This window comes from Rissa tridactyla, chromosome 1 (genome assembly GCF_028500815.1).
Source record: "Rissa tridactyla isolate bRisTri1 chromosome 1, bRisTri1.patW.cur.20221130, whole genome shotgun sequence".
In the NCBI taxonomy this organism is placed as follows: domain Eukaryota; kingdom Metazoa; phylum Chordata; class Aves; order Charadriiformes; family Laridae; genus Rissa; species Rissa tridactyla.
In genome coordinates, this window is record NC_071466.1 from 100,936,837 (window position 1) to 100,964,768 (window position 27,932).

General features: G+C 40.4%; 2 protein-coding genes across 2 annotated transcripts in view; one reads left to right on the plus strand and one right to left on the minus strand.

Moving 5' to 3' along the window:
• SH3BGR (SH3 domain binding glutamate rich protein) overlaps nucleotides 1–10,567 on the minus strand; it is a 29,888-nt gene extending 19,321 nt beyond the window's left edge. The window contains exons 1-2 of the mRNA XM_054208682.1: nucleotides 10,382–10,567; nucleotides 4,365–4,550 (exon numbers count right to left, since the gene is read on the minus strand). Of these exons, the coding sequence (XP_054064657.1) occupies nucleotides 4,365–4,550; nucleotides 10,382–10,426 (231 nt within the window). The 5' untranslated portion in view covers nucleotides 10,427–10,567. The remainder of the gene's footprint in view (nucleotides 1–4,364; nucleotides 4,551–10,381) is intronic.
• Nucleotides 10,568–18,105: 7,538 nt separating this feature from the next.
• On the plus strand, nucleotides 18,106–27,350 carry LCA5L (lebercilin LCA5 like). Its single transcript, XM_054208666.1, has 6 exons — nucleotides 18,106–18,552; nucleotides 20,017–20,154; nucleotides 20,949–21,042; nucleotides 24,600–24,709; nucleotides 24,988–25,120; nucleotides 26,788–27,350. The coding sequence occupies exons 1-6, from the start codon at nucleotides 18,106–18,108 to the stop codon at nucleotides 27,348–27,350; spliced, it is 1,485 nt and encodes a 494-aa protein (XP_054064641.1).
• Nucleotides 27,351–27,932: the final 582 nt, after the last annotated feature.

Sequence of the window (27,932 nt, forward strand, 5' to 3'; positions counted from 1 at the left end):
ATGAGACAATCATCTCATGAAAAATACTTTTTTTTTTTTTCTGATGTCTGACTTAAACTTTCTTTCCTGCATTTTTTGGTCATTACATCTTGTCCCACCTCCAGTGAGTGTGGAGCAGAATATATTTTACAAAATCCTAGAACCACACAATAATTCTGGTGGGAAAAGACCTCAGGAGACCATCTAGTCCAACCTCCTGCTCAAAGTAGCGTCAATACTGGATTCAGACCAATAATTAATTCCTTTTTGCTGCAGCCCATAAAATATTCAAAGTTTGTCATGTCTCTCTCCAAATCCCTCTTTCTCAGGGTGAGGAGGGAAATCTTATCTTGAATTTCCATCTCCCATGGCCAGTGCTCCCAGGCCAGCATGCTGCTCATGTGTGAATGGGAACCAAATATACAGGACAATCGATAGGAAGGGAAGTGAGGGAAAAGACTGATCTCAGAAAGGAGAATGAGCAGAAATGAAATGTAACATGTTTGGCCTAAAAACAAAGGACTACCTGGGAAAGAGGAAAGAAAAATATTAATAGGAAGGAGAAAGAGAAAAAGAAAATGTCTTACAAAAAAAAAAAGAGGTGTAAAGAGCTTGATTTGTTTAGCATAGCAAAATGAAGATTAATCAAGGATATCATTCCCATTTACAAATACATTGGACTAGAGCTGTTTAAGCTAAAGCGTGGCTTTGGCATACCAGCAAATGGGTATATACCTAGGCTACAGATTTGAAGGTTTCTAGATGCCACAAGACTGAGGCCCTTGAAGACTGTACTAACAAGAGCAACATATTTTAAAGGGACTTTCGTGAGTTCAGGATACTGGACTGGAGTCCATGACTCAGACAGACCTTTGCAATTCTCAGACCTGTTTTTAATAAAGCAGCTGAGGACAAAGGACATGGGACACAGGGGAAGAGTTAAGATATACCATGTAAACCTCAAACAGTGTAAACCAGTTCTGAATTTCAGAATGATGGGTCTGTTGGCCCTGCACACGTTATAGAATCATAGAATCATTTAGGTTGGAAAAGACCCTTGGGATCATCGAGTCCAACCATCAACCCCACTCTACAAAGTTCTCCCTTACACCATATCCCTTAACACCACATCTAAACGAGTCTTAAACACATCCAGGGATGGTGACTCCACCAGCTCCCTGGGCAGCCTATTCCAGTGTCTGACCACGCTTTCCATGAAGAATTTTTTCCTAATGTCCAGCCTAAACCTACCGTGCTGCAGCTTGAACCCATTCCCTCTTGTTCTATTGCTAATTACCTGTGAGAAGAGACCAGCACCAACCTCTCTACAATGTCCTTTCAAGTAGTTGTAGAGAGTGATGAGGTCTCCCCTCAGCCTCCTCTTCCTCAAACTAAATAGTCCCAGCTCCTTCAATCGCTCCTCATAAGATTTATTCTCCAGGCCCTTCACCAGCTTCGTTGCCCTCCTCTGCACTCGCTCCAGCACCTCGATATCTCTCTCATATTGAGGTGCCCAGAACTGGACACAATACTCAAGGTGTGGCCTCACCAGTGCTGAGTACAGGGGGACAATCACCTCCCTCCTTCTGCTGGTCACACTATTTCTGATACAAGCCAGGATGCCATTGGCTTTCTTGGCCACCTGGGCACACTGCTGGCTCATGTTCAGCCGCTTATCAATTAGAACCCCCAGGTCCTTTTCTGCCAGGCGGCTCTCCAGCCACACTTCCCCAAGCCTGTAGCGCTGCATGGGGTTGTTGTGGCCCAAGTGCAGGACCCGGCACTTGGCCTTGTTGAAGCACATTCCATTAGCATTGGCCCATCGGTCCAATGTAATCCAAGTCTCTCTGTAGAGCCTCCCTATCCTCATGGAGATCAACACTCCCGCTTAGCTTCGTGTCATCTGCAAACTTACTGATGATACACTCTATGTCCTTATCAAGGTCATCAATAAAGATGTTAAACAGAAATGGTCCCAACACCGAGCCCTGAGGGACACCACTTGTGACCAGCCGCCAGCTGGATTTAACTCCACTGACCACCACTCTTTGGGACCGCCCATCCAGCCAGTGCTTGATCCAGCAGATCGCATGCTCATCCAGGCCATGAGCTGCCAGTTTTTCCATGAGAATTCTATGGGGGACAGTGTCAAATGCTTTTCGAAAGTCTAGGTAGACAATGTCCACAGCCTTTCCCTCATCCAATAATCGGGTCATCTTGTCATAGAAGGAAATCAGGTTCGTCAGGCAGGACCTACCTTTCATAAACCCATGCTGACTAGGCCTGCTCCCCTGGTTGTCCATTATATGACTTGTAATGGCACTCAAGATGATCTGCTCCATGACCTTCCCTGCTACCGAGGTCAGACTGACAGGCCTATAGTTTCCTGGATCCTCCTTTCTGCCTTTTTTGTAGATGGGTGCTACATTTGCTACCCTCCAGTCCATTGGGACCTCCCCAGTTAGCCATGACTTCAGGTAGATAATGGAAAGTGGCTTGGCAAGCACGTCTGCAGGGAAACAGAATGCAAATCCCCTGGCAACATAATCCCACTTCACATTCACTTTTCAGCTCCCTTAAGGTACCTTCCACTGAAGAGAAGGGTAACACTCATGTACTGATACGGATCTCCTCACCTTATTTATTTGGAAATAATGATGCTATAAATTAATCTTTGTTATGAACCCACTGAGATCATTATCTATAAGCTTTGAGAGCTGGGTACATTAGAACTCTGGAGATTTTTAGACTAATTGTAAACTTGATTTAGTTTCTAAATCAGTAGCTGCAACTGCTTTCTGGACTCCTTTCCATGTGGGGGTGTCTTTGCAAAGGACTCTTTCTTAAATTTATTTCAGGATGTAGATTATTTGGCTTCCTGAAATAGCTTCAGAGATGGAGTAAAAACTGTATATTTAACATTTACTGGTAAGGCTGACCAGCTGCAACACTTTGTAAGGCAATTACTCTTTAATTCACTGTATAACCTCTCCAGGGAATATCAGAAATATTGCAACATTGGCTGCCACAAAATCCAGAGTAAGATATATCAAATTATAATTTTAGTGGTGCAGATTGGATGTTGAAATGCACATGAAGTTTAACCTACCAAGTTCTCTTTTAAGATTCCTACGAGAAGACGAAGAAACAACTGCTCTGAGAGCACTGAAATTAATTCTGAAAACTTAGTGGCATGTAAATCCCTTCTCTCTCAAAACAACCTTTGCAATAGTTCACACTGGATTTGTGGAGTAACTTAAAACTGGGCTCACTATGTGATTTGCGTTTCAGAGTACTTTGCAAGTTCATCTCAGCGATCACATCAGAGTACTTTCCAGACTATGTACTTCCACCCAGACTATGAGAAAAAAACTGTCTCAGATATTTCTTTTGATTCACGATCCTAATATTCATGCTAGTACAGTATTATCTATCACTGATTTGAACAAACTCTCTCAAGAGAAATAACCTGTTACAAGCAGATATGAAAACAGAAAAGCACCTGATGAGCGTTACAATTCCTGTTATGAAGAGTTGGATACTTATTGAATAAGCAATATAATTTCAATAATTCAAACCACATACTAGTACTATTCCAGTCAACTATATTTCCTATTTATTTGCATAATACAATGGAAAAGAAAGATTCCTGTTCACTGCCCCTGGTGCCTCAGAGATCTCTTGACTTCCTAGCAGCCCAGATGAATCTGTGTCCAACAAACAACATATCAACACTCACCATTCAAAATTACCTGAAAGTCCAAGAAGCAAAGTACAATACAGCTAGAGATACCAGATCAGCCTTGCTATGAACCCCACTAGTCTTGAGTAGCTCGGAATTGTCAAAGCACATAATTGAGCATTTACTACTCCAAGTGCACCTGAGCTGTCCTCATGGTCTACATTTAGTTATCCTGAGATATTACGCAAAGAAGCCATAGTATCACCTAGACAGTACTGCTTTTGGTCTTCAGGAGCTGAAGTGAGGGTGCAGGCAGAGAGACAACAGCAGGAGAACTTGTGAGTGAGCTACACAGCAGGAGGCAGGAAAACACAGAGCTCCTCATAGGCGGCAAGCTCCACGCCTTGCAGTGAGCTCTGGGTCCTGCACAAGCTCTGGGTCTGCAGGCAATAATCCATACAGTCTGTTAAGCAGAGCTTCTCTAGTCAGTTTTCCCTCTGTGTGTATTTTTCTCTTAAAAAGGAATAATCTCTTGTTTCACTGCTTTTCTGTGCCTAAAAAAGGCTTTCTAAGAATTGTTCTTTCAAAGGGAATCTCAAATTGCCTTAAGGAGTTTGTTTGACACTTCTTACTAATGGAAAAGAGTCATTTTCTATGAAAGAAGACTCTCTGAAGGTATTTAAATTTCCAAACAGCTTCTTACCCCACAGTACCGCTCCTCGTTGAAGATCTGTGGAGGGAGGGGAATTCCATTTTGAGGCTTTTTTTCACCCGGGACATTCTCTCTCATCCATTTCCTGTTGTCTTCATCACCTGCTATGTCCATTTGCTGAAAGTCAATCTTGTTGGCCTCTAAAAAGCCCACTACTTCTTGCTGTTTCTTTTTGATCTGGTTAGGAAAGAGGAAAAACAAAATTCCTTCTTTAAAAAGAAAACTGTTTTCTAAAAGCAATCGCTATTGCAAGCAGAACTAATGCAAGTATGTCAAGTTGGATCCACTACTCCAGTAGCCCCCAAACTTTTTGAAGCTGAGATTCAAGACTGCTTCTCAGCACCCAGAGCACTACCATTACTTACCTATCCTCACCCCTGATTCTTTCTTTCCTCCCTGGAAGCAGTGGTAACTCAATCTAAGAAACAAGGCTCAGCAGGAAGCCTCCTACTCTGTTCTCAGATCTGTGAACGTGGTGTACAGATACCTAAACTAATCCTGCCTAAAGTCACCACAGGTCCGAGAATGGACACATTCTCCTCAACATGTAACAGTCTCCTTTTTCCTACTCATTACACATGACATTTAGCTTTCCATGAGCCACACGTTTCTCTCCGTCCCTGTTCCTTAATGCTAGGAATAATTAAATATGAGTGAAAACTCAATGAAAATCCAGTACAGCTTAACTCCTGTGCTTGAGTATTTCCCACATTACAGAATGATGTTCTAGTTGGACCATGAAGAACATATTACATACAAATAAAGCACGTTATACGCAGCTTCTGTGCCACCTAAAATTCAATTATGTCCCTTATTGCCTTTGAAGCTAGTTCTGTGTAGACCTAGGATGCTTATAACAAGCTTATAACCTATCCCTTCACTTTGAAGGTGTAATACTCACTATACTTCTCTACTAAAGGCATGCTACTCCTAAGTAACATTTAAAGAACTTCCCCATTTTGTACGTGTCCAACTTGTCTTAAGAGCTGCAAGGCCAAACTTTAGCCCTACAAGTACTGCAGCATTTGAAGCAAGCACTGCTTGGACTGATCTGTACACTTTCTCTTGAGCTGCTCTTCTGTCATAGACAACTAAATTACTATCTAGCACAATCACCTTCCAGACGTGAGTCTCTTCTCCTCCCAGTTATGCTACTCCACGCAGCAAGTTATTGTCCTATGTAGATGGTAGCTAGAATGATGTATCAAGGTAATTTTTACCTACGAGCCATTGTACGATTTGAAACCATGTCGTCCACAAGTCAGACATCTGAAGAACTGAATTTAAAGTGACACCAAGCTAGTCTAAATCAGTCTGAGACAGGCAATGAGATGAGAAATAATTCATGGATTATGTATTTCTATAATCTAATAAACCTGAAAAGCTGAAGTAGAGTGATAGACTATTATATTGGAAGAAGGAATTTTCATGATTAGGGATAAAATGTCTTTTTCTTGTTTAAATAAGAAAGTATCTATCTATACAGCTATGCTTGCTTATAAAAAAATAGCAAACATAAAATGCTGTACATTTTTATGGCAAAACCAGAGGTTTATGGTGAGCTTAAAAAAGTACATCCCTTTGAATGGCAATACTAATCCAAAGTGTTCAAAAGCCATACAGTTGACAGATCTCAAAGCTGCTTATTTATATTCTTATTTTTACTTTTTAAACAGAGGTCATTTTGTTAATGGCTATTTAGCTGCACTGTTATTTACAGAACACATTCAGGAAGCAGAAAGGATTGCTTGAGGGACACTTCATTGGAGGAAGTGGCAGGATAATGTCTGTACAAATGGTTAATAAAATCTGCATGAGCCAGTACTAAGAGTTTCACCACATGCTCTGAAAGCCAGCGTACTCAAGTGCTGTCAGCTGCAATTTCAGGGTCAGCTTGTCTCTTTGGACATAGGCACTGAAGTAGATATGGCTCCTGGAATAGCTAGTGCCCCAGACGGATAGTGCCTCTGAGGAGATAATGGACCTGAGATACAGATTCTGCGCTCCCTTGCTTATGCCTGTAGCTACAATTTTTAGAATTAAACCTGGATAAACAATTTTTCTTAAGCTCGACGTTCATAATACACAGGAGGTTCAAACAGCACCAGGATCGAAAGCAAAAATTAAGAGAGGGCTGTGTGAAAATGAATGCTGAGGAAAAATAAAATATTACATGCAATTATGCCTGCATAAGGAAAAGGCAAGATGTTTCTCATTATGATAACAACAATAAACTATGAGGAAGATCTACTATGTCTTAAGGCTTACAATTACTAGGGTTTAGGCAGAGCAAAAGACACACACTAAGTATGAAACCATAAAGCAGCCTCCGCTGTGGCTGACATTAGGTAGCTGGGCAACCAAAAGAATCTCTCCAGCAAACACCACTCAGAGAGAGAAATCTTCCACGATGTAACAACACAGAGGACATGCAAAAGTTTTTCACTGAATGGATGAGATTGCAGGAGCTTGTTTGTGCCCTCCCTTGTATCTGATGCATGGGAAGAATTCAGATTACTTGGGCATAGATTCCCTGGAAACTGGTGGTGAGCAGGACATTGTTTCATCAATGTCATTTTCCCTTTCAAGAAAGCTTAGGTTGCACCATCCCTAGCTGCTAGTCCTTTAAAATAAGGAAAAAATGTTTTAAATAAATACTACCTAGCCAGAGCGTAAGAGCTATAATATTGTTTCACCTGATGCATAATTAAATATTATAATCTATATCCTCACAATCCAGAGCATTCATGTTGACCAGCGCCTATGGCAGAAAAAAATGGTACGTAGTCAACAACTTACAGCAAGAGGAACATTAATGTTGGTAGGCAGAGTTGCTGCCGCTTCTGGTTCTAATACCACATGGACAACTTATTCCTGATAGTTATTCTTATTTATCACACTCTAACCTCTGATTTGACTTGAAATTGAACTGAAATTTGAGCTCAGGTTTATAAATGGTTAGATTCACAGCCACGGATAGCAAATCCCCTACCTTGTTTTTTAGAGGACATAATTCAAATAGTTTACATATTCCTTAGTCTTTTTGAGACCTACAGATTTGGGTAGAAGGTGGGCAAGTTCATAAAATGTCACCAAAACTGCTGGGAATAAACGGATTTAGAGGTCTCCCAACCATGAGCAGCAGTAAGCAAGACTTTGGAAGACTTTCTCCGTGTAAGACACAAACCCCCTTTCTCCCATGATTTGTGGTACCTTAAAACCTTGCAGAATATTACCCATTTCTAAACACCTCTGTGGCTAGTAACAAAACTGTTTTGGTTTTTTTACTGCTTGCTTCAATCCAAGCATTTAGTACTTTTTAGAGCTATAAATAAGCGTCTCCACTTCTGCTTGCCTTAACGAATAGTTCAATATCAGCTAAGTTTGGAACAGAAAAATAATAAAGCTGAAGTTATTTAAAATAAATTCCTGAATCATTGAGGTGAAAAATACAGACTGCAGATTTGCTCTAAAGCCACACTGAGCTATATCATTCAAGCATCTGATCCAGAGCACCAGAACGTTACTGGATTCACTGCATTCACTTTTTAAAAGTATTTATTAACACAAAAACCAGTTAGTAGTGTGACTGTGTAGTACATAGAATAGACATGTTTTTCATTCTTTACCAATGATCCTCTGCTTTACAGAGCAGATCCTCTGCTCTGATTTACATCAGAGGAGGCTGGCCCCATCTCATTTTGACATTCAAAATGAACAACACGCATTTGATGGAGATCAGCCACATTGAGGAGTGCACCAGTGCCACCAGGACTAGACTTCCAATTTAAGCTCTTCAGGGATTAAATTCATTCTTCTCAGGAAAAGTTGTACGAGGCTGATACAAAATTTGTTTTTAATAGGATTTTGGTGTTATACTGGGGTTTGTGCTGGCTCCTTGCATGAGTGAGATTTATTTTATATATACCAGAACTCATTAAAGAAAGGTTCATTGAAAGGATACCTTCCACCCGTTTTAATCAGTAAATGGGGAAAACTATTCCAGCTGAATATTGTGTTTACTTGGCATTACAATTAAGTATCAGTAATGTGAACACATGCTGCCTTCTGAGATTGCTGCAGCTATACATACACCCAGCACACCAGAAAGGAGGAAATACAGAGGCAGCGTAAAGATGCCATACTCTTCCTTCCAAAATATGTCTGGGATTTCACTAACAGCCTTTTGGGCAGCTAACATACAGTGGAGATTGGCATTAATAAGCCTAAAACCTATTGCAGTTCACTGGCATTAGCCATCATTCTTAGTAGTAATAAACCTCAGTAGCAATGCTTAACAGCTCAAAAAGGCTGGATAAATCTTGCGTGTTGCTCAGCGTTTGGTGTAGCACACACATCCCTGCACTGCAGACCAAGAGGGTTAGTTACTGCTGCTGGCTGAGAGGAGATACAAGGAACGTGTATAGCAGAGGAAAGATCTTGGTTCAGCTAGTGCTCAATATACGATACACTTAGTTTTAATTGCGTAAGTGATCTCTGAATGTCAGTGTTTAACCCAAAATGCTCAGTCTTGCTGAACTACAGCCCCAACCCCACAGCAGGAGTGGGCTCAGTTGGTGCCTGAGGCACACACGGTGATGATGGCCCCAACACGCACATACTGAATGTCTGCACAGGGATTTCCGTCACAGCCACAACTTTCCCCAGAAAATGGACGAGCGGCAAAGAAGGTAGGGACAACTCTTTGGTTCAACCTAAGGGGACCAAAACATGAGACCAAACAGGGGCGAGATGACTGCCAATGCACAGCGTATGGCAATTTATAACACTATTTGAGCAATAACTGCTAGATTACAAATTATCAAACCCGCAGTTTTCAATGCCCTCTTCTTTTTTTCCCTTGCATCTGAGATTTCTCATTTAAAAAAAAAAAAAAAAAAAGAATGCTAAAATGTCAATAGTAAATTTAGAGTATCAGGCTTAGCGATAGGATGGTGAGACAAGCTGACGAGAAAACTGCAAACTTCCTCAGCCATATTCCAATTTGAATTTTAGTGAATGACCGCCCCCCGTTCATTTTCTAGAGATGATGACCCCATGAACAGGGGGTGGTTTTTGGAGCTTTCCAACTCTGGAAGCTTCTTAAAGACATGGAGCTGGTGAGAGAGATGTAGTTACAGCTATGTGCAAGCACCAGCCAGTTTGTTTAGCCATGTCACCGGGAGTGAGTGACTGCCAAAGGAAAGCTGCAATCTGAGCTGATCTGGGAATTGGATATAAAAGGAAACAGTCCTTTCCCGGTTCCCACCTCCCACGGACTTCCAAGCTCCCTACTATTCACATGCCCTTCCCTTCAGCTGATACACTATGCTGACAGCTACAGCAGTAGATCTCAATACTAAAAATCATCAGTATAGCATTTCAAGAGACACACACACACACATACACAAAAAAACCCCAACAAACCCAAACACGAAAACCCAAAACAATCTACAAAAGACCCAAAACCCAAGGAAAACAAAACAAAACAAAACAAAACCAAACCACAAAAATCTAGGGAAAGGAAGGGAGGTGGGGAAGCATTATTTTCTGCATAATTGCATTCAGCTTACTTTGGCTCCAAGCTCGCTCTTACACTGAGTTCCCCTTTTTCAGGAGCAGTGTCCTAAATTCTCTTTTAAAAACTAATATATTAATTTCTACTGTAAACAATCTACCTTAGCTTTTGTGCAAATACAATATCCACTTCTTCCTTCTTCAGAGAATATATATTGTATACACTTTTTCAAACAGAAGTAAACCTATTAAATGACCGATAATTTATATGTAAATGTTATACCTGTAGTAAAACCTCGCATGCAAGCAAGCCTGCATTAATAGGAATCCTCTACATCTTGAGTAGCTTTCAAGAATAAGGTGCGCAATGCAGACTAGAAGAAATTCAGTGTTTTGTTCTCCATGCAAATTCAGGTTGTCCCAGGATCTGCTAGGCTGATTTACCAACCTGATCCCAGCAGAAAGAAGAGTATGTTAAATGAGACACCTACCGCTGTAGACCCTGAAGATGTGGCTACAAAGACTTTGATCACCATGTTGACAGTGATGAAGATGAATCAGCAGAGCACGCCTGCTATCCACAAGTCACCACAGTCCCAAGAGGAATCCAAGCGTTCGGCAGCTCCTGGGCTAACCCAGGTCCTTAATGGATGCCCCCCCTCCCAGCAATCCAGCAGCTTTGGCCTCTCCCTCTCCCCGGGGTCCCGGGTTTTCCCACGCCATTGGCTCTTAGGTATTTTGGAACAAGGGGCCAGTAGAGGATTGGTTAGTAAGAGAAGCCATAGCAAGGGGTTTGCACCTGCCCCTGGCCTTATTGCATTAGATTGACAGGGTGGCAGTCCAAAAAAGGCAAAGGAGAGTAGTGCACCAATGAGACAGGGCTGGAGAAATATTTGGGAGAGGGGGAAGGGACAAGCGAGAAGGGAGAAGGGACAGGGAGCAGGCAACTTAGTGCTGGGGGCGATCGCAAAGCTGTCGGGTAATGTTTAACGTTGCATGGGCACTGTCACAGCTACCTCCTGCATAAAAGGGCTTGTGCCCTCTCCTTGACCACAACAAGGAGGCTTTGGAGTTGTAGCTGCAAATTGTACGTTATAAAAGGGAATGGAGGAAGGGGAGGGCAAGGGGAGCATAGATGCAAAAGTAATTATAGCAGAGATCATATTGAAATAAGCCTCAGTTACAAATGCTCTCAGCTTTAAAGAATTCAGATCATCATCCGCACTTCAGGGCTCAGGGACTTCTCTGAAATAAATGTGTCAGTACACTTCCTAATACTGAGGAGGGTGATGTGGCTGATTGTATGTTTCTGGAACCTACTGTTGTAAAGAGGAGGTCCAGAATACCTGGTAAAAAAATATCCCATTCTACTTATCCAGGATGCTCTTTTTCCTTCTGGTTGTCGCCTTCTACCCCCGAGATGGTCACAATTCAGCGTCTGCCTGCGCGTATTTGCTTAAGGAGGTCTCTGAGCATGAGAGGTATTTTAAGAATGTTAAATGGCAACAGACTACTTTCAAATTTTAAGGGCCAAGTTTGTTTCTGCTGTAAGTGAGCAACATGCCACTGAGCTCAGTAAAGCTGACCCTATGTGAAAGGTGAAACTGGCTTGGTTTTAGAAAGTGCTTACACACATTTCAAATGTTAAGACTGAATATAGCAATGTCCAACCCTGAAAATACTTAAAACGGAATATAATACTTTCTTTCCAGGATTCATTAGGTAGGACTGAACGCACAATAGTAAAGATGCTCTTGAAAATAAGTTTTTTGTCTGTGCAAACCATTATGTGAAGCTGGAAATGCAGTACTGCATGTATGGAACAGGGATCCTGAAAAACCTCACTGAAAACTAAAAATAACAGTATGGATACTTTGCACTGTTTACTGTGGCTCACCATCTGTCATTTCTTCCTTCTTTTGAGATGCAATAGGAGGTCCAGCAAAAAGAAAAGCTTGTTAGAATCAGGTATTTTCAGAGTGTTTTCCTGTAAAATAAAAAAACCCACACCTTAATGCAAAACCATAAATTATTGCCAGAAGTTATTACACATGCTTGTTTCTCAGGAGATTTTGCATGTAAGTCTAGCCTGGTAAATTCAATGGAAATGACTGGCCGTTTGGAACATATCGGTTCCAAATTAATTTATTTGGTTACTAGTGCTCTGAAGAAGTACAAACAAAGGATGCACTGGTCATTGGCTTCGAAGCATACTGATAAGCCTTGCAAGTATAGCGATACTGATAATTAATACTCAAAGCGGCAAATATTTGCACCACCAAATGTCCATGGTCAGGACGGGGACAAAAATCATAGAATCACAGAGTCACAGAATGGTTTGGGTTGGAAGGGTCCTTAAAGATCATCTAGTTCCAACCCCCCTGCCATGGGCAGGGACACCTCCCACTAGACCAGGCTGCTCAAAGCCCCATCCAGCCTGGCCTTGAACACCTCCAGGGATGGGGCATCCACAGCTGCTCTGGGCAACCTGTTCGAGTGCCTAACCACCCTCACAGTAAAGAATTTCTTCCTAATATCCAATCTAAATCTACCCTCTTTCAGTTTAAAACCGTTACCCCTCGTCTTATCATTACACTCCCTGATAAAGAGTCCCTCCCCATCTCTCCTGTAGGCCCCCTTCAGATACTGGAAGGCTGCTATAATGTCTCCCTGGAGCCTTCTCTTCCAGGGCGAACAGCCCAACTCTCTCAGCCTGTCTTCATAGGAGGTGCTCCAGCCCTCTCATCATCTTCGTGGCCCTCCACTAGACCCGTTCCAACAGGTCCAAGTCCTTCTTGTGCTAAGGACTCCAGCGCTGGATGCAGTACTCCAGGTGAGGTCTCTTGAGGATGGAGTAGAGGGGTAGAACAACCTCCCTCAACCAGGTGGCCACGCTTCTTTTGATGCAATTTAATTGCCAATTAATGCTCTCTCCTGCTCTACTTCACACCTGAAATGCCCACTGAACTACACAGGGAAAAACCAGGAGGTGTCCCAAAGCCTCTGCCCACCTGGGGCCTGGCAGGTGAGGACTTTGGGACACGATTCCCATTGTGTGCAGCCTCAAAGAAAAATACTGCTCCGGCTGCTTTCACTCCTATGGCATTTCCCCCCCTTTTTCAGCCTAAAAATTTTTCGTGCAAACCCAAACCCTGCATTTGGAGCCTGTTGGGTTTGGCCTGTGCGCACCACAGCACGCCACATGACATGACAGGACACAACATGAGGTGCCTCCACGGCCACCATGAGGCCCCGCGTCCTACACCTCATGGCGCCGAGGGACACGCTGCCGGTGCAGAGGCATCCTCTGCCTGCACACGGCGTTGTCAAATTCCCATTAAGACCCCGGTTGGGTACAAAAACACGCGGCTGGCAACCTACAGGCAACCATAGGAAGGGGGCGAGGCAGGAGGCGGTGCCGGCGGGGGGAGGCCGCCGCGCTGGCTGGACTACAGCTCCCAGGGTGCCCCGCGGCCGCCGCCCGTCCCTATGGCAACGGTGACGCGGACGCGCCTGTCGGCCGAGGAGGCCGGTAATGGCGGCGAGGGCGGGGGAGACGCCCGGGAGGGCGAGGGGCCAACGGGGCAGGGCGGAGGTGATGGAGGAGATTTCTTGAGAGGGCAGAGGGGAAGGTGGGATCCCCTGCCTGGGCGGGGCAGGGGTGCCCCGTCGTGAGAGGCCACCCTCCCGTTCTGGGTAGGCGTCAGGCCTGGTGGCAGGGCGTGGGGCTGAGTGCCAGGGCCTCGAGTTGGCTGTCAGGGCATGGTGCTGGGTGTTGAGGTGGCTGTCGGGGCGGGTAATGACTGTCATGGCATTGGAGGGGAACTGCCAGGGCATCAAAGGGGGCTGCAGGGCTTTGAGGCCTCTCAGGCGGCTGGGGAGAGCGGGGTGGAGGTTGGACCCTACCAGCACCCCGGGGAACCCTGCACCTGTGAGGGTGATAGAGGAGCTCTGGCTTGTGGTGACCGCTCCAGGGAGCTGTCTGGGGCCTTTGGAGGAGCCCAGAGGCAGGTCTGAGGGCCCTGGATGAGCCCTTGGCCTCTCTCCATGAGCAGGTGAACCCTGGCACCCAGCTTGGGTCCCCTGGGGCTCAGGTCTCGGCTGTGAGGCTGGGGGACTGCTGCACCATGCTGGTTTGGGAAGTCAGACAGTGTTCTGCAGGACTCCTCCTTCATTTATTTACTCTGCTTTTGCACACAGACGACAACTAATGCTTCCCCATGACAGTTTTGCAGTTTCTGGACATTTGAAATGACATTTTCATCTTTGACAGATAGATTTGGCCCTAATTATTTTTGTTCCTGCATCTCTTCCTTCAACATACATTCTCCTAGTGTTTGTCCATTTCAGTCCCCCTTCAGCTACTGCTTTTTTCCTTCATTTCTATAGTAATATCTTTCATTTAATTTTTCTGTTTCTTGTCCTTCACCTTTTTTTTTTTCTGTCTTCTCCTTTTCCTTTTTGTTTACTTCTCAACACCTGCTCTTGAAGCTGGATGGTGAGGTTCAGCCCACACTTCTTGTCAAAACAAATTAAAGCAGTAGCTTTAAGTTTAATTTAAGCTAATTTGATTTAAAAACAATTTGGCCAGAAAGTGTTGACAGTGCCAAATTAAATTTAAACAGAAATACAAATCTATGTACAAAGCTGCTGTATGCATAATCCTCATCTTAAAACACGCGTTCTCATCTCTTAGGGATTATTGCACTGGCTCAAATTTAGTAGGACCCTGGGCATTCCTCAGTCTTCCACATGGAAGAGTTGTTCATGTAAGGGAGTGAAGAGTAATGAAACTGTTTTTGATTCAACCTAGAACATTCTGGACAATCCTAAATTACACTTTTAAATTTTCTTTGGGAGTTATGTGATTCCCCTCTCCCCTTTAAGAAATTTAATTTAATTTAAAATAAAATACTACCACAAAGCAAAAACGTCAACAAAGGAGTTAGAATGTTCTAAAAATATTTTCTCCTTTTTTTAGTGAAGGCTACTTGTTAAAATCCATCTGAACTAAAATACCATTTTAACCCGCATCAAATTTCTTTTACATAATTGCTATGCCCCTTTTAAACCCCCCCTCAAATATACAATTTACTCTACTACCGGGTAGAATTCTGCATCTATAAAACTGTGGTCTGAGTAATCTTCATGTTATATTTAAAAAATTAAATGGATTAAACCATATCCCAAGAAATAATTTTTAGCAGATCCACAGTGTTTAAATAATCCTTCCAGGAGTATAAAGTACTCTGTTCTTCTACTCATGTTTCAAACACTAGGAAGGGGAAGGAAGAAAGATAGAGATTCCCTATTGTGTTATCCCACAACACTCAGCAATCCAAAGGCAGAATAATCACCTAAGTTGTGGGAGCACCTTTGCAATCCTTATTCCTCAGTTTTAATCTGAGGACTTGAAAATGGCTCTCTCACATATACTGCAATTTCTGGTTTTGACCGTGCATCACATGATGAGTCTGAAAAAGCTTTTCCTGAGGAAAGTTACTCAAGAATTATATGTCCGCACAAAAGCATCAGTTTTGACAAAAAAGCCATGTTTTGTCCAGCTTAGTCATGGTATATCATCTAAAATTAAGCTTGTGCTTCAATGGAATGACCATATAGCACAAATATATTCCCTTTACATAGATGTTAACAGTGAAGAATCTTTTCATGGCTGCATGTTTTCATATCTAGATCCATACTTTCTTAAATCCCACCATGCCACGTCAAAACATGAGCATAAAATCAATGACTCTCTTCCTGCTGAGCTTCAAAATTTCTTCTAGATCTACCAAATCTACAAGGTGCAAATCAACCCCCAAAAGAGAGAGGAACCACTGATTGTCTCTTCTATTGTATAAGTTATATGCTGCTGTCAAGAAGTCATACTAGCATGAAACTAGCAGGCCAGAAAGAATAACCACATTTTTAAAATCTATTTAGCAGAAGAATCATTATTGGGTACTAGCTGCGTTGGATATTTTAAGTGGTTATGGCTACTTGAAATGATCAATTTCCCAGGAACACAATAATAACCTACATTTTCACCCTGTATAGACTTTTATAGATTTTACAATATTTTTGTCAGCTTTTACAGGAAGATACTGTCCCATTTTTTTTTACATCCTCTCATTCCATTCTGGCAAAATAAAATAGTAATGTAATGGTTGTTCTCATTTTGCAAATATTTGTGTGACAACATCTGTGGTCATTGTGTATGCTTCCTGCAGTGGAATCCTATTACAGAGAACATGCAGGTGTGATGCTTGCGTACCTTCCATTTGCTTTGGTTTTTACCTCTGGTGAGTTTTTCTCACAGAATCTCTTAATTTTGCTCACCGCAAAAGGTCTTGAACATGGCTGACCTCAGCTGACTGCTAGAATTTCTTCTCTGTTTACATGAACCTCCGTGATAGTCCTTCTTAATCCATTTAATACATATGTTAAAAAAAAAATAACTGCCCTGCCCAAATCACAGTCTCTCCTCCTTTTGATTCCTAATTTAAGATTCTTTCTATCCTTTCCTTTTGCTATCACGTTGAATTTGATTGTCTGTTGTCCCCGTGTAGCTCTGTATGAGTGAGGTCCCACCAGCTTGCCCCCACTTTCTCTCCTCTATCAGCAGGGCCACCAGAACACAGACCATCCGGTTTGTATCCCAAAAGAGTGGCGTGGATCAGCTATTTCAGGAATAAGAGCAAAGGACAGACGGAATTGTATAACTGACCCCCTTCATACTTTCCCTGAACTCACTGCCTCGCACGCCAGGCACACGGGTGTCAGGCCCAGGCCCTGCCATGGGAAGGTGGGGAGCAGAGCTGGTCTGAAGCTGTGGAGAACAGGAAAGCTAGGGCGGCTGCTGCCAACAGGGAAGGAGAGAGAGAGCAATAGGTGCTGCTGCTGCGGGGAAGAGCCCTTTCCCTGCTGAAGCCACTGCCCCACACCTCTCTGACTTCCTAGATAACTCTTTCCGTAGCTTTCCTCTGTTCTGGCTTTGGTCATGGAAGCAGCGAGTCCATGGCATGGTGGTGCCCTAAGCAGTGCCCTATCACTGATTTGATGTTGTGTCCCATCTGTGTTCTGGGTGGGGCCTGCTCCTGTAAAAAGTTTGTGTGCAGAACACCCATTGGATTCAGCAGAAGTACTTGAAAAGATCTGGCCTTTTCCTCTGGTGTTTTTTAGGTTAGGACCTTGCCTATTTTATCCATAAAATGTTATGTGATCTATAAATTTATTATAATAAACTTCTAGCAAAATACTGCTTGAAATGTCTTGAGAGCTATAGTGAAATTGAATATATGCCTGAAAAGGGAAACACACTCAGATCTACACTTGACTATTTTCAAATTCAAATTATGTTTCAGGAAAGGCAAATGGCAGCAATCCACTCAGAGTGCGGGCCATAAAGAAAGGCAAATAGCAGTAATACACTCCGAAGGTTAGCCCATAAAGATATTTTTTTCCAATTGCTGTATAGAAACGGTGCACACAACTGCATAACTGTTCTATACTAATAAGCATGGAAGGTTTAAAAATGTAGTTCAATTCAAAGCTGACTTCAAAATTCTGCAGCTGCAGAGAGATGCAATGATGTGCTATTTTGATCACCTTGGGTTTTGAGTTCTTACAGACCTGTAGCTTACTATGTTGTTTTCTTTTCTATCACACCCCTATTCAAGGTGTAGGTCCTCCCTCCGGGGAATCTTTCTAGATGGGTTGAATTTGGTTCATCAGTCCCCAGGTCACGCCTACATTAGTGAACTGCATGATTTACAGAGAGAAAATCTATTTCCATTTATACTGGAGTCATGTGTTGACATAAACATACTTTACTAGTTATTCCCAGAGTATTATTGCTGTTTGCCTCAGAAGACACCACCTGTGTAGGTATTCTTATTAATGGAAAGGGAGCGCAATGGCTGTTTTGAATGAAAATGGCTTCAGAGAATGAAAGGAGGGAATTATCTGTGAAATACTTGAACATTTGGTCTTAGTATAGATCTTGGGCATTTTTTCAAATATACCACAGTTAAGTAGCTCGGATGGGCAGTATATAACCTCATGTGAGCAGTAAAGACATACAGTGATTTTGCTGTCTCAAATCATTGCTATGAATCAATGCCAGCTTACTTTTGTCTGAATGCAGGAGGAAAAAGAATTGCCAGCTGAGAAGATACCACATCAGAATTCTTCATTTTTAAGCCTGCAGAGTAGTATGATTTCCCAGAAAAAAAATGCAGTGGCTCAGCGAATATCATCAGCAAGGCTTCACGAAATTAAAGAGCTGAAAAATGAAATATTTTATGTACAACACCAATTAGAAGCATTAAGCTTAGAAAACCACGTTTTGAAACAGCTTCACGGTCGACACTCGAAAGCAATAGGTAGATATGAAAATTCAGAAAGTAACTTGCCAGATCTTTTAGCAAGTCATTATAATGAGGTGAGAACGTTAAGGCAACTCCTGAGGATGTCTCAGGAAGACGAGAGAAATACATCCAGGAAGCTCAGAAAAGTTGAAGCAGAGCTGCTGAGAGCTAAAGATGCTTTGCAGACCTTGCTTATGCTTTCAGAAGACAAAGCTCTTGTGGAGAGAGAGGAACTTGATTACAGATTATCAGTCCTTACAGAAAAAATAAAAGTGAACGATAAGAGAATACAGGTAATGTGCGCATATTACTGTATTTGTGGAACACTAATAGCAGAGTTTTCTGTGCAAGAAGAGTGGAAAGTTTTTAGCTGCTTCTTGTTAGATTAATGATTCTGATACAGTCCTGTAACATTGAACATTCTTTTCAATCGGTGCTGTCCTGAGTGTAAGGTGCTAAAAATGGCAGTAGTACCCCCTTCCACTATTTTAAAATCTGGCATAAATGTATGAGTAGATTAAGTTTGCCAATAGACATCTTCTAGGAATTAAGGCGTATGCCTTAATCCTGGAGAGCAATTTTCAGCAGTGTCTACGCTGCTCCCTGCCAGTGGCCTGGGGTACCCAGGCTTGCTTGGGCTCCCTCGCCACAATAGCACGGACCCAAATTTACCTTGGCAAAGCACAGGATTAGTCATACATGGATGCCACCAGGCTGCTGCTGATCTGCTTCCTTGAAGAACCAAAGCTGGTTTATCTGGAACTAGCACTGTTATTTTTACATGGTGCTGGTGGGCAGTGTGGACATCCCTACATCTCCTATTTGCTAATTACTGTCGATCACTAGTCAGCTGTAGGGTGGGTGCTGAATTAAGCAGTAGTCAGGTGTCTTAGATTTTAGGGTTGGTTCTACTGTTGATTTATTATGCAACTGCAGCAAAAGCCTCATGGGACTTTAAGAGGAGGTAATTCATCTTCTTTTAATACCTCATGCTTCTTTTCTCTCATTGGACCTTTCACAAAAAGACAGGAATACAGTTTTTGAGTGAAACTTTCATTGTCCTCCAAGAATGAATTTCTATTTTCTATGGGGTATATTATGCATAGAATTAAATAAAGAGCCAGGTAATCGTAGAGGCATTTCACCACCTGAACAGCTAGCTCTGAAGTGAATTTATTACAGGAAAGAAAATGAAAATATAAACAGCTGAATTCAAACTCTTTTTTGAAAACTTTCTGTTTACAGAAGTCCTAGTGAGAAGCTATAAAAAGCATGCAGGTTTGGGTGTACACCTCACAGTTTTATTAACTATAAATCAGTGCAAGGCACTGGGTTCTGATGATAAAGTATTCGGTGAAGTACTCAATAAATTACCTAGTTTTCATTTACACTAAGCCTCCTTATGCTGCTGCAGTTAATAGATCTCAGTGTGCATAGAAACATCTTAACATTTCTCAAAGATTATTGTATTCATTAATCCATCAGAAAGGTAATGCACAGCCTTATTTTTTATGTTTGAATGCCAAATATACTTTTTTTGTTTAGTAAAATTGGGTTTTAAACAAGTTTTTGCTCATTTTAAAGTAATTTTTCAGATACTTCATCATAATTTCATGCATCATTTATAATAGAATATAATTATTAGAAGCTTACTTTTCATTATATTAGCATGCTTATTTTTTAAATCTGGTATGAACTGAAATTTTTCAACAGTAATACTGAGTACATCCATATGTAAAATATATAATTTTTTTAAGAGCCTAGAAAAGCAGCTGAAGTTGAACAATAGCACCTTTAGTCGTCAGCTGGCAAATGAGAACAAAAATGCTGTGGAAGCTGGGATAATTACAAAGAACTTGAAAATGGAAATTAACTCTCTTCACAAAAAAATTAAGGTATTCAAGATTTTAAACAGGTTTCTGTTCCTACAAGAAAATTCAAGCATTTAGTGTTACCTGTTTCTTTTGCCTCTTTTATATTATTTAGTAATGGAATTTCTGTTTCCGTGTTGAATCTGTATCTACCAAAAAATGTCAAAATTCCAAATGATGAAATTATTGTAGTGTCTATTTGTCAGAAGTTCAAAGTAGTTCAATAACTAATTGAAACAGAAATTAATGCCTGACAATTTAAACAAATAATCCACCCCAACTTGTTACCATTTTGATAAATATAGGTCAATATATTCATCTACTAAATTTGAATGAGGTCACAAACAGAAACACTGTCAAATCAAAATGAGGCAAATATTACAATCTGCAAAACTGGAGTTTAACAAAAAGGCTTATGTAAATGTTTCAATAATTTGTTTAAATTCCAGCTTTGTTTTTAGACAAATATTTTGGGGACAAATATGTTCTTTTTTAAAAAAAGGAACTAAAGCAAAAAATTACTTAGTCAAAATAACAACAGATGAAAAAATCATTAGAGAAGACTTCATCTTCTGAACATTGTGTTATGAAGAAGGTCATGTAGGTGTACAGATGTGTTCTTAGCTTAAAAAGGGAGAAATTTGATTTGGCTCATGAAAGAAAATGACAGATTCCTATTTATGTAAATGACAAAGTCACTACATGGCCTGGCACATAGCAAAATGCCTGACAGTTTTCTCCCAACGTGGGAAAATAAAGTTGGTAAAAAGTAAATCCTAATGCATATTAGATGTTTTATAGTGTTTATTTCTTCGTAGGAAAAGGATCGGCAACTTCATGTAAAAAATATCTATGCCAATCGGATGTCTAAAATCCTAAAAGACAAAAGTGATTCAGTACCTCATGAAAAAAGTACGTGTATACTCATTTTCCTTTGTTGTTTAGTTATGTGACACTTACATTGTTTTATAACTGGGGCATATATTCCAAAATAAAAGCCAATATAGTACCTATACATGGGCTAAAAATATTCTGTCACATGTAATTTAAAGAGAAATGCTTGGTTTTGTGCTCGTGACCTGTTTTTAATATTTAACCCAACTTTCATCATGAATAGTGTTTAGCATACATAGGTTTAGTATACTAACAGTGACACTGAAGTAGTGCTGCTATTTTAGGTGTCTATTTGCATCAAGAGCTGTTTGCCTATTTGCTTTTTAACATGGTGAAGCTATCAGTCCACAAAGCTTTTGAAGACTAATTTTTATTCAGGCTGTTCCCTTTGACTTGGCCTGGAGAAGTGGCCACACCTGGAATTCCCCCAACATGGCTCACCAACTCAAAGCACCTCACGAACAACCCTCCTGTAGCAAGTTGCTAGTTTTAGTACAGACTTTCAGAGTGCTTTTGTAGGAGCAAAAATAATGAATTTAATTGGGTCTTTAAAAAACGTTTTCTCGTATTTAAAATCCTTAGACCCTGTAACTTACAAATAGGAGAGATGCTTCAGTGTGCATTATTGAAGCTCCTGCAACTTGCATTTTATTGGGGTGAAAGGAGAGGCAAGGTTTTCAGATACAAGGTTTAGGAACTTTAAAGGCCAGTCTGATGATCATGTGGTCAGCTTAGCTGAGAGAAGAGAATGTTTATCCTTAGTAAGTAGCCCTTTGGTTTTTAGCGTAAGTAAATTTAAATTTACATATTACAGAGATTGTAATAACCCAGTTATTGTATAGCCTCTCAATTAATTCTATCCACAGAATTGATGTTATTTAGAAGAATATAGTAGAATGATAGAAAAGAACAATAGAAAGTTAATTCTAGAATGATAGAAAAGAACAATAGAAAGTTAATTCTATCAAGGAAGAAGGAGCTCTTTAATAAAGAGTATTTCTTTCACATGGATGCTCAGATGGGTCTTGGAGAGAAATGTCTGTTATATGCAATCTTGTCTATCAGACATTCCAAGAGCAGCTACCTTGTGTGAGATTCAACTGCCTAATTATAGACATCCAGTGCCATTTGAGATGTCCTAGCACATTCTGCTTGGCCCTGTAGTTGTTGTTCCAGAAGGACACGGGTGTCCCATCAGTCCTGTGTAATATTGGCCAGACTTATGTGGATACCTTGAATACTCGAGGGCATCTCAAATAGCGTGAGGCGCCTGTGTTCAGACAAGTGGATCCCACCCCTTGAACTGAAGGAGCAACAGCTAAAAACAATTACAAATCATACAAGTTAAGAAAGCTTATGTTGCCCATGTGCTCACTATATTCATCAAAGACAAAAATGTTGAAGAAGATAGTTTTCTTGAAGCACTTATAGATTTCTAATTGCCATATGCTTTAGATGTAGTATCTAGAATTTACTAATAAATGTGTTTTATACAAAAACTGGTAAACAGATTTCAAATACTTTCCCCACATTGAAAGTAATATTTTGCCTCCTACTCAGGATCATAAATATTCTGTCAATATCCTAAAGGAGAGCTTTCTGCACAAACTTGCACCCTTAATTTTGGATAATGATCTGAACATTGGCTTTCCTGAATTAAGCATCTCTTTAAAATACTAGTTAGATATTCCTGCTCCTAAACTCAAGGAGGAATTGCAACTTTCTTCATGTGGGTACGAAAAGCACTTAAAATTTACATAGTAGCAAACATATCTGCTGGAAATATTGCACATGCCCACAGAATTCTTCAAATTCTGGTATCAGTACAAAGACTTACTGCATTCAGTAGCTTATTTCTTTCCTCTTCGTTGTCTTTGCAAATCCGTTACTCCGCCTTAACTACAAGTGAACTACAGGGAGAAGGTTGGTGATTCAAGTTGTGAAATTAAGAAACACAAATTCCTACTTCTCATTCCAAGTCAGACATGTTTTTTTCTGAAGCTCTGAATTCCAGTTTTAGTTACGTCACATAACCAGCAGTGTTTTGTTTTTTTTTAATTTTACTCACATATGGACTTGTATGATATTGTTACTTAAATTTCAGTACTTAAGTCACTGTTTACCTGACATTTCGTAATGACAAGGTTCCAAGCAAAGTTGTCTGATCTTTTGGTATTTTTGGCTGATAAAGTTTTCATTCTGTGCCAGTTAATAGAAACAGATGATTTTGAAATATAGAACTGGAATTACTGACAATTTTTTTTCCTTTTCACTGCTGACTTGAATTTTCCTATAACAGACTTAAAAAGAGCTACTTCTTCAAGTAGTTATTTTCTATTCTGCATTTACAAAAATTTTTACCCATCAGGAAAGAAAAAAAGAAACGCAGGGATGCATTTTTTAACAATGCTGATAAATAGCTGAAGGTATGCTTGCTTAAGTTATCGGGAAGCTCTAGGTACATAAATACAACTGATTTATTGAATGAAGCCATTAATTTCATAAGCTCTCCACCAGAGCAAAGTTTGCTCAGTTGTGGGAAGGTCCCATCAGCTCATCTAGAGGTACAGCTCCCCCTAGTTCTGAATCTGAGGAACGCTCCGCTGATTTCGGTTGGAAAAGCTGCTGGAGTAACTACTTGCTGGTTGCCTTTCGAAAGGGAAAACTAATTCCCTCCACATCATCAGAGCCATTCCTTCAAGAGGAATCCTCAAATTGGTTATCAACATCCTTTTTACCACCAAACGGCAAACATTTTGAAAATCACCATTTTTATGGAGGGTCTTCCTCTGATTTCAGTGATCGAAACTGGGAGTAAGGCCGAATGTTGATGTAGGTAAGATCGCGTTTCTGCTGCTGTGCTAGCAACTTTCTCAGCTACTGCACTCATGTCAAAATTATTCTAAAGGTAGAATAAAAGAACAATATACTCACCTTCCCCATCCCATCCTTATTCAGCCATTTCTTTAAATGCCTCAGTCAGTCACTCCCTTGCAATCTCTTTTCAAAGACCATAGATGTTTCAAACAGTGTTAAACATTTCCTCTGAAGAGTTTGGTTCTATAAAGCCTTACATAAGTGCTTAACGTTGAGAAAGGTGAGTAACCAGGAAGGCATAAAAGCATGTATGTTTATTATACTCTGCAAGATCCGAATTTAGCAACCTGAAAGCTGAAGCCTCATACCAGACCTCTTAAATTTACATTAGAATGTTCCCACACAAATTAAGCCCACGTGGGCTCTAGGGTGTAGACACATTTGTCTGACTTTGCGTGTTCTATCTGAACAGGACTTTGTAAATCTAAAAGCTAAGTGTATTTATGATGTACTGATGTACAGATGAAAATGCCCCAAGGTCCAGGCAGCTATGTTTGTGTACCAGTTTCAGCATTTATAGATCAAGCAGAACAAAGATTTTTTTTTATTAAAGGGCATTAAGACATGCAGAAAAAATAATATTTAAATCCTAGGCCATGTACCAGCCTATGTATCAACCATCAAAGATATCTTATGTTTATACCAACAATGTAATTCTAGAAACTACTGTATTACTAACAATTGTCCTTTTTCAATAGGTCTTAGTAAAAACAGATCAGTACAAGTAGATAAACAGAGTTTTAGATCACTGCTGCTGTCACCGTATCAAACTCAGGAAACAGAAAAAAGTCCAGTTCAGCTAACAAAGGTATGAAAGATCTGGATCCAGTCCCTTGTTTAAACTCTCAGCTAAGCTGTATATTGTTCCTTCAGTAATATGCCTGAATAGCCTGATCCATCAACCTTCTAGGATGCGGATTTTGTGTGAATATAATTATATTACAGAAAATATGTAGGGCAAATGTTGTGATGCATAATAATAGTAATAGAAATTAGTAATCTTTTTATAAACATTGCACTGTGTACTTTTAAAAGTCACTAAACAAGTATTCCCTCCTTATTTTTGCTTTTAATTGCCAATTATAGGAGAAAAAGTCTTCAGAAGATGAAAATCAAAAAGCTAAAGCAAATGAAGCAAATACAGATGCCCAATGTAGAACAGAAAAGCAATCAACCAAGAAAATACCAAAGCCAGAAAGTTTTAATAGAACACGTAGAGGTATATTTTAACATTTTTCTCAGAAACTCATTTGGTGTATTTAAAAGTTGACTGAACCGACGGTACTGGTAATTTACATGGGTCTGACAGCTGTTAGCTGGCACCTGACTGACAGGAACTAGTTGAACAAAATAATATATTAAGCGTCACTGAAATCCAGCTGCCATCGGTGCTGCACTGCCAGCGGAGCAGCTCCGCAGTATAAGGCGTCTTTGCACTGCGCTGCTTCTAAAGGGAGTTCCTGCTCACGGTGGTAAAAAGTCAGTGCTTTAGCAGTGAAAGCATACTTCAGTCATAGTTTGTTAATTCCACGCTAATCACATACTGATCTCAAAATGTTGGTTGTGAATCTTTATCATAGCTGATGTCAACATAGATTTCTGGCTCAGGATCTATTGCTGAGAAAGGAAAAGGACTTCTTCAAGGGCTGGGGGTATCTCCTCATTACAGCGATCACTGTGAATAGATTTTATGTAAATCTTAGCCATTGACTGTGTTCTCATATAATGGTCATATGCAAGGGACTCATCGATAAACACCTTTACTTTGAAGAGGTTCTATAGAACAGAAGAAACCAATGGATCTATTCCTTTATCTGAGTTTTTCTTTCTAAAAATATTCATGTTATTTTCATTATAGTGAGTCTTGTAGACAGCACCAAGATCTGAATACCATGATGCCAAATACTTCACAAATGGTAGGAGACATTATGCATTCACAGAGGTGAAACAGGTTGCTGAGGTCACTTACTAGATGAGTAACAGAGCTAGTGGTCTGGAATGCGTTAACGCCTGTGTTTTGTACCCTGCCTTTTCAGCCTACAGCCTTTCCAGTCCCCACCAGATAACTGCAGCCACCGTTTGCCTTTGAAATCCCCTTTTAAAATTGACAGAAAACACAGGTCTTCTGAATCTGCCTGTGAATCTCCCTCCTCACTGTTTGCCAGACTCTCTTCTGGCTTTCTGCCACTGCCGATGCTAGGCTTATTTATTGAAGTCTTATTTAGCTATTTTAATTATTGCAACTTCATACTTCTCCTTTAAGCTTGGACTCTATCTCATTTTGGAGGTACTCTGAGTCTCTCCAAAGCACAGAACCTATTATAGTTTGACCCCTGAGCAGACGAATGTATTTACTGTAGGCATTCAGTATACGTATACCTTTTTCTACTACATGGAGCCAACTCATTTACAGGTTAGAGAGTTGCAGTGTATTCTGCTCCACGCAACAAGCACCTGTATTGTCAGTTAAGGGAGAGAAAATCCTACATATATTTAAGTTCCATTTAAAAGCAAAAAAATTAACAATTAGAGTTTAGATCCCATGTGGTTTCTCTGTTGTATCATACATGACTTTTCTGGCCGTATATTTAGTCATTACTGATTATATTTGCATGCTACTTCACATAATAAGATTACACATAATTAAAAAGGTAAAAGTATTTACCTGGATTCAATGGCACAATGATCTTGTTTAAATCTTTCCCCATCCTGTTGTATTTATTAGTACACAGTATTATCATAACCCTCAAGACTGAAATACCATCAATAATAGCAACTTCAGCAATGAAATAAGGAAGTAAAACTTGCTCTCATTAATGCTTCACAGCTCTTTAAGTTCATAGGAAATTTAAGAACATTCCTAAAAAACACAATATTTCATTGTAGAGTATTTACGGGAAGGCAGACTACTGATGGAAGAATATGCTTGTTTGGAATTTATGAAAGAAGAAGAGACAGATTTGCTTAAACAGGAGCTGAAAAAACTGATGAAAACTGAACAAACTCCTCTAAGTGACAGCATAAAAGAGAACAAGCAAGAGGAAGAATACGAAAAAGAAGAAAAAAAGCCAGATGAACGGCTAAATAACAGTGAGAAGGCGAGGAGTAAATGTGTAACTCCAGGTCCAAGAAACAAAACACCCATTAGGCTGAAAAAAAAATACATCTTCTCAGAAGCCACTAAGAATTTGCACCATGGACTTCCTACATCAGGTACAAAATCCAAAAAAGGCAGCCTTTGCAACCATAGGTGTGCAGGTCAGGACTGCAGTGAGACAGCTGAATCAAAAGTGGAAAATTCCTTTGGGCTATATGAACCGTCTTTTGGTAAAGTTACCAAAACAAGGCCGAAGGACAGTTCCACTGAAGCAGAAAGCTGCGCTCATACGACATTTGCTGAAAGCAAAAACACTCTTATGAAAGAACTCTTTGGGCCGGGCGGCGTTTGAAGAGACAGACATTCAAGTTCTAACATGAGAGGAATGAAGAACGAGAAGTGAAAGGATGCGGGATTACACAAGGCAAGGTTCAAACCCCCGCTACTAGTTCATAATGTGAAGCATCTAACAGTAATGAAATCGTTATGAATAACCTCATGAGAATACACAAACTAGTTACTTTATTTGACATTTAGTTAGGTACATCAACTTATCTTTAGAAATACGGATAATTTAAAACATTTTTTTAAAAAACAATGTTTTTACCTTGATTAAATGCATATAAAATCTTACACGTACTGAGGATTTCTTTCAATGATTTTTCCAAAATGACAGTCAAATCAGTTGTCACAAAAGAACATTCTTCTTTTCTTGGTCCATGCGCATGCATACACATCTTAGTAAGAGTGCCTTAACAATTACAACATTTTTACCCGTTATCAGGTGTTCAAGTTAGTCTTTGGTTTGTAATTTCCAGTTTTCTGCATTCTCTGTGCAGTTTGAATTTTGAAGCTGATTATTTTTTAGCTAGCCGAAGTGAGCAATCTGCTTTCAAAAGGTTTATTATTGGGTTAGTACCAACAATGCAATAAA

Coding starts and splice junctions, on each gene's coding strand:
- LCA5L (XM_054208666.1), top strand. CDS start 18,106: ATGATTTCCCAGAAAAAAAATGCAGTGGCTCAGCGAATATCATCAGCA. Junction 20,155..20,948: donor CTCTTCACAAAAAAATTAAG/GTATTCAAGATT, acceptor ATTTCTTCGTAG/GAAAAGGATCGGCAACTTCA. Junction 25,121..26,787: donor TTTTAATAGAACACGTAGAG/GTATATTTTAAC, acceptor ATTTCATTGTAG/AGTATTTACGGGAAGGCAGA.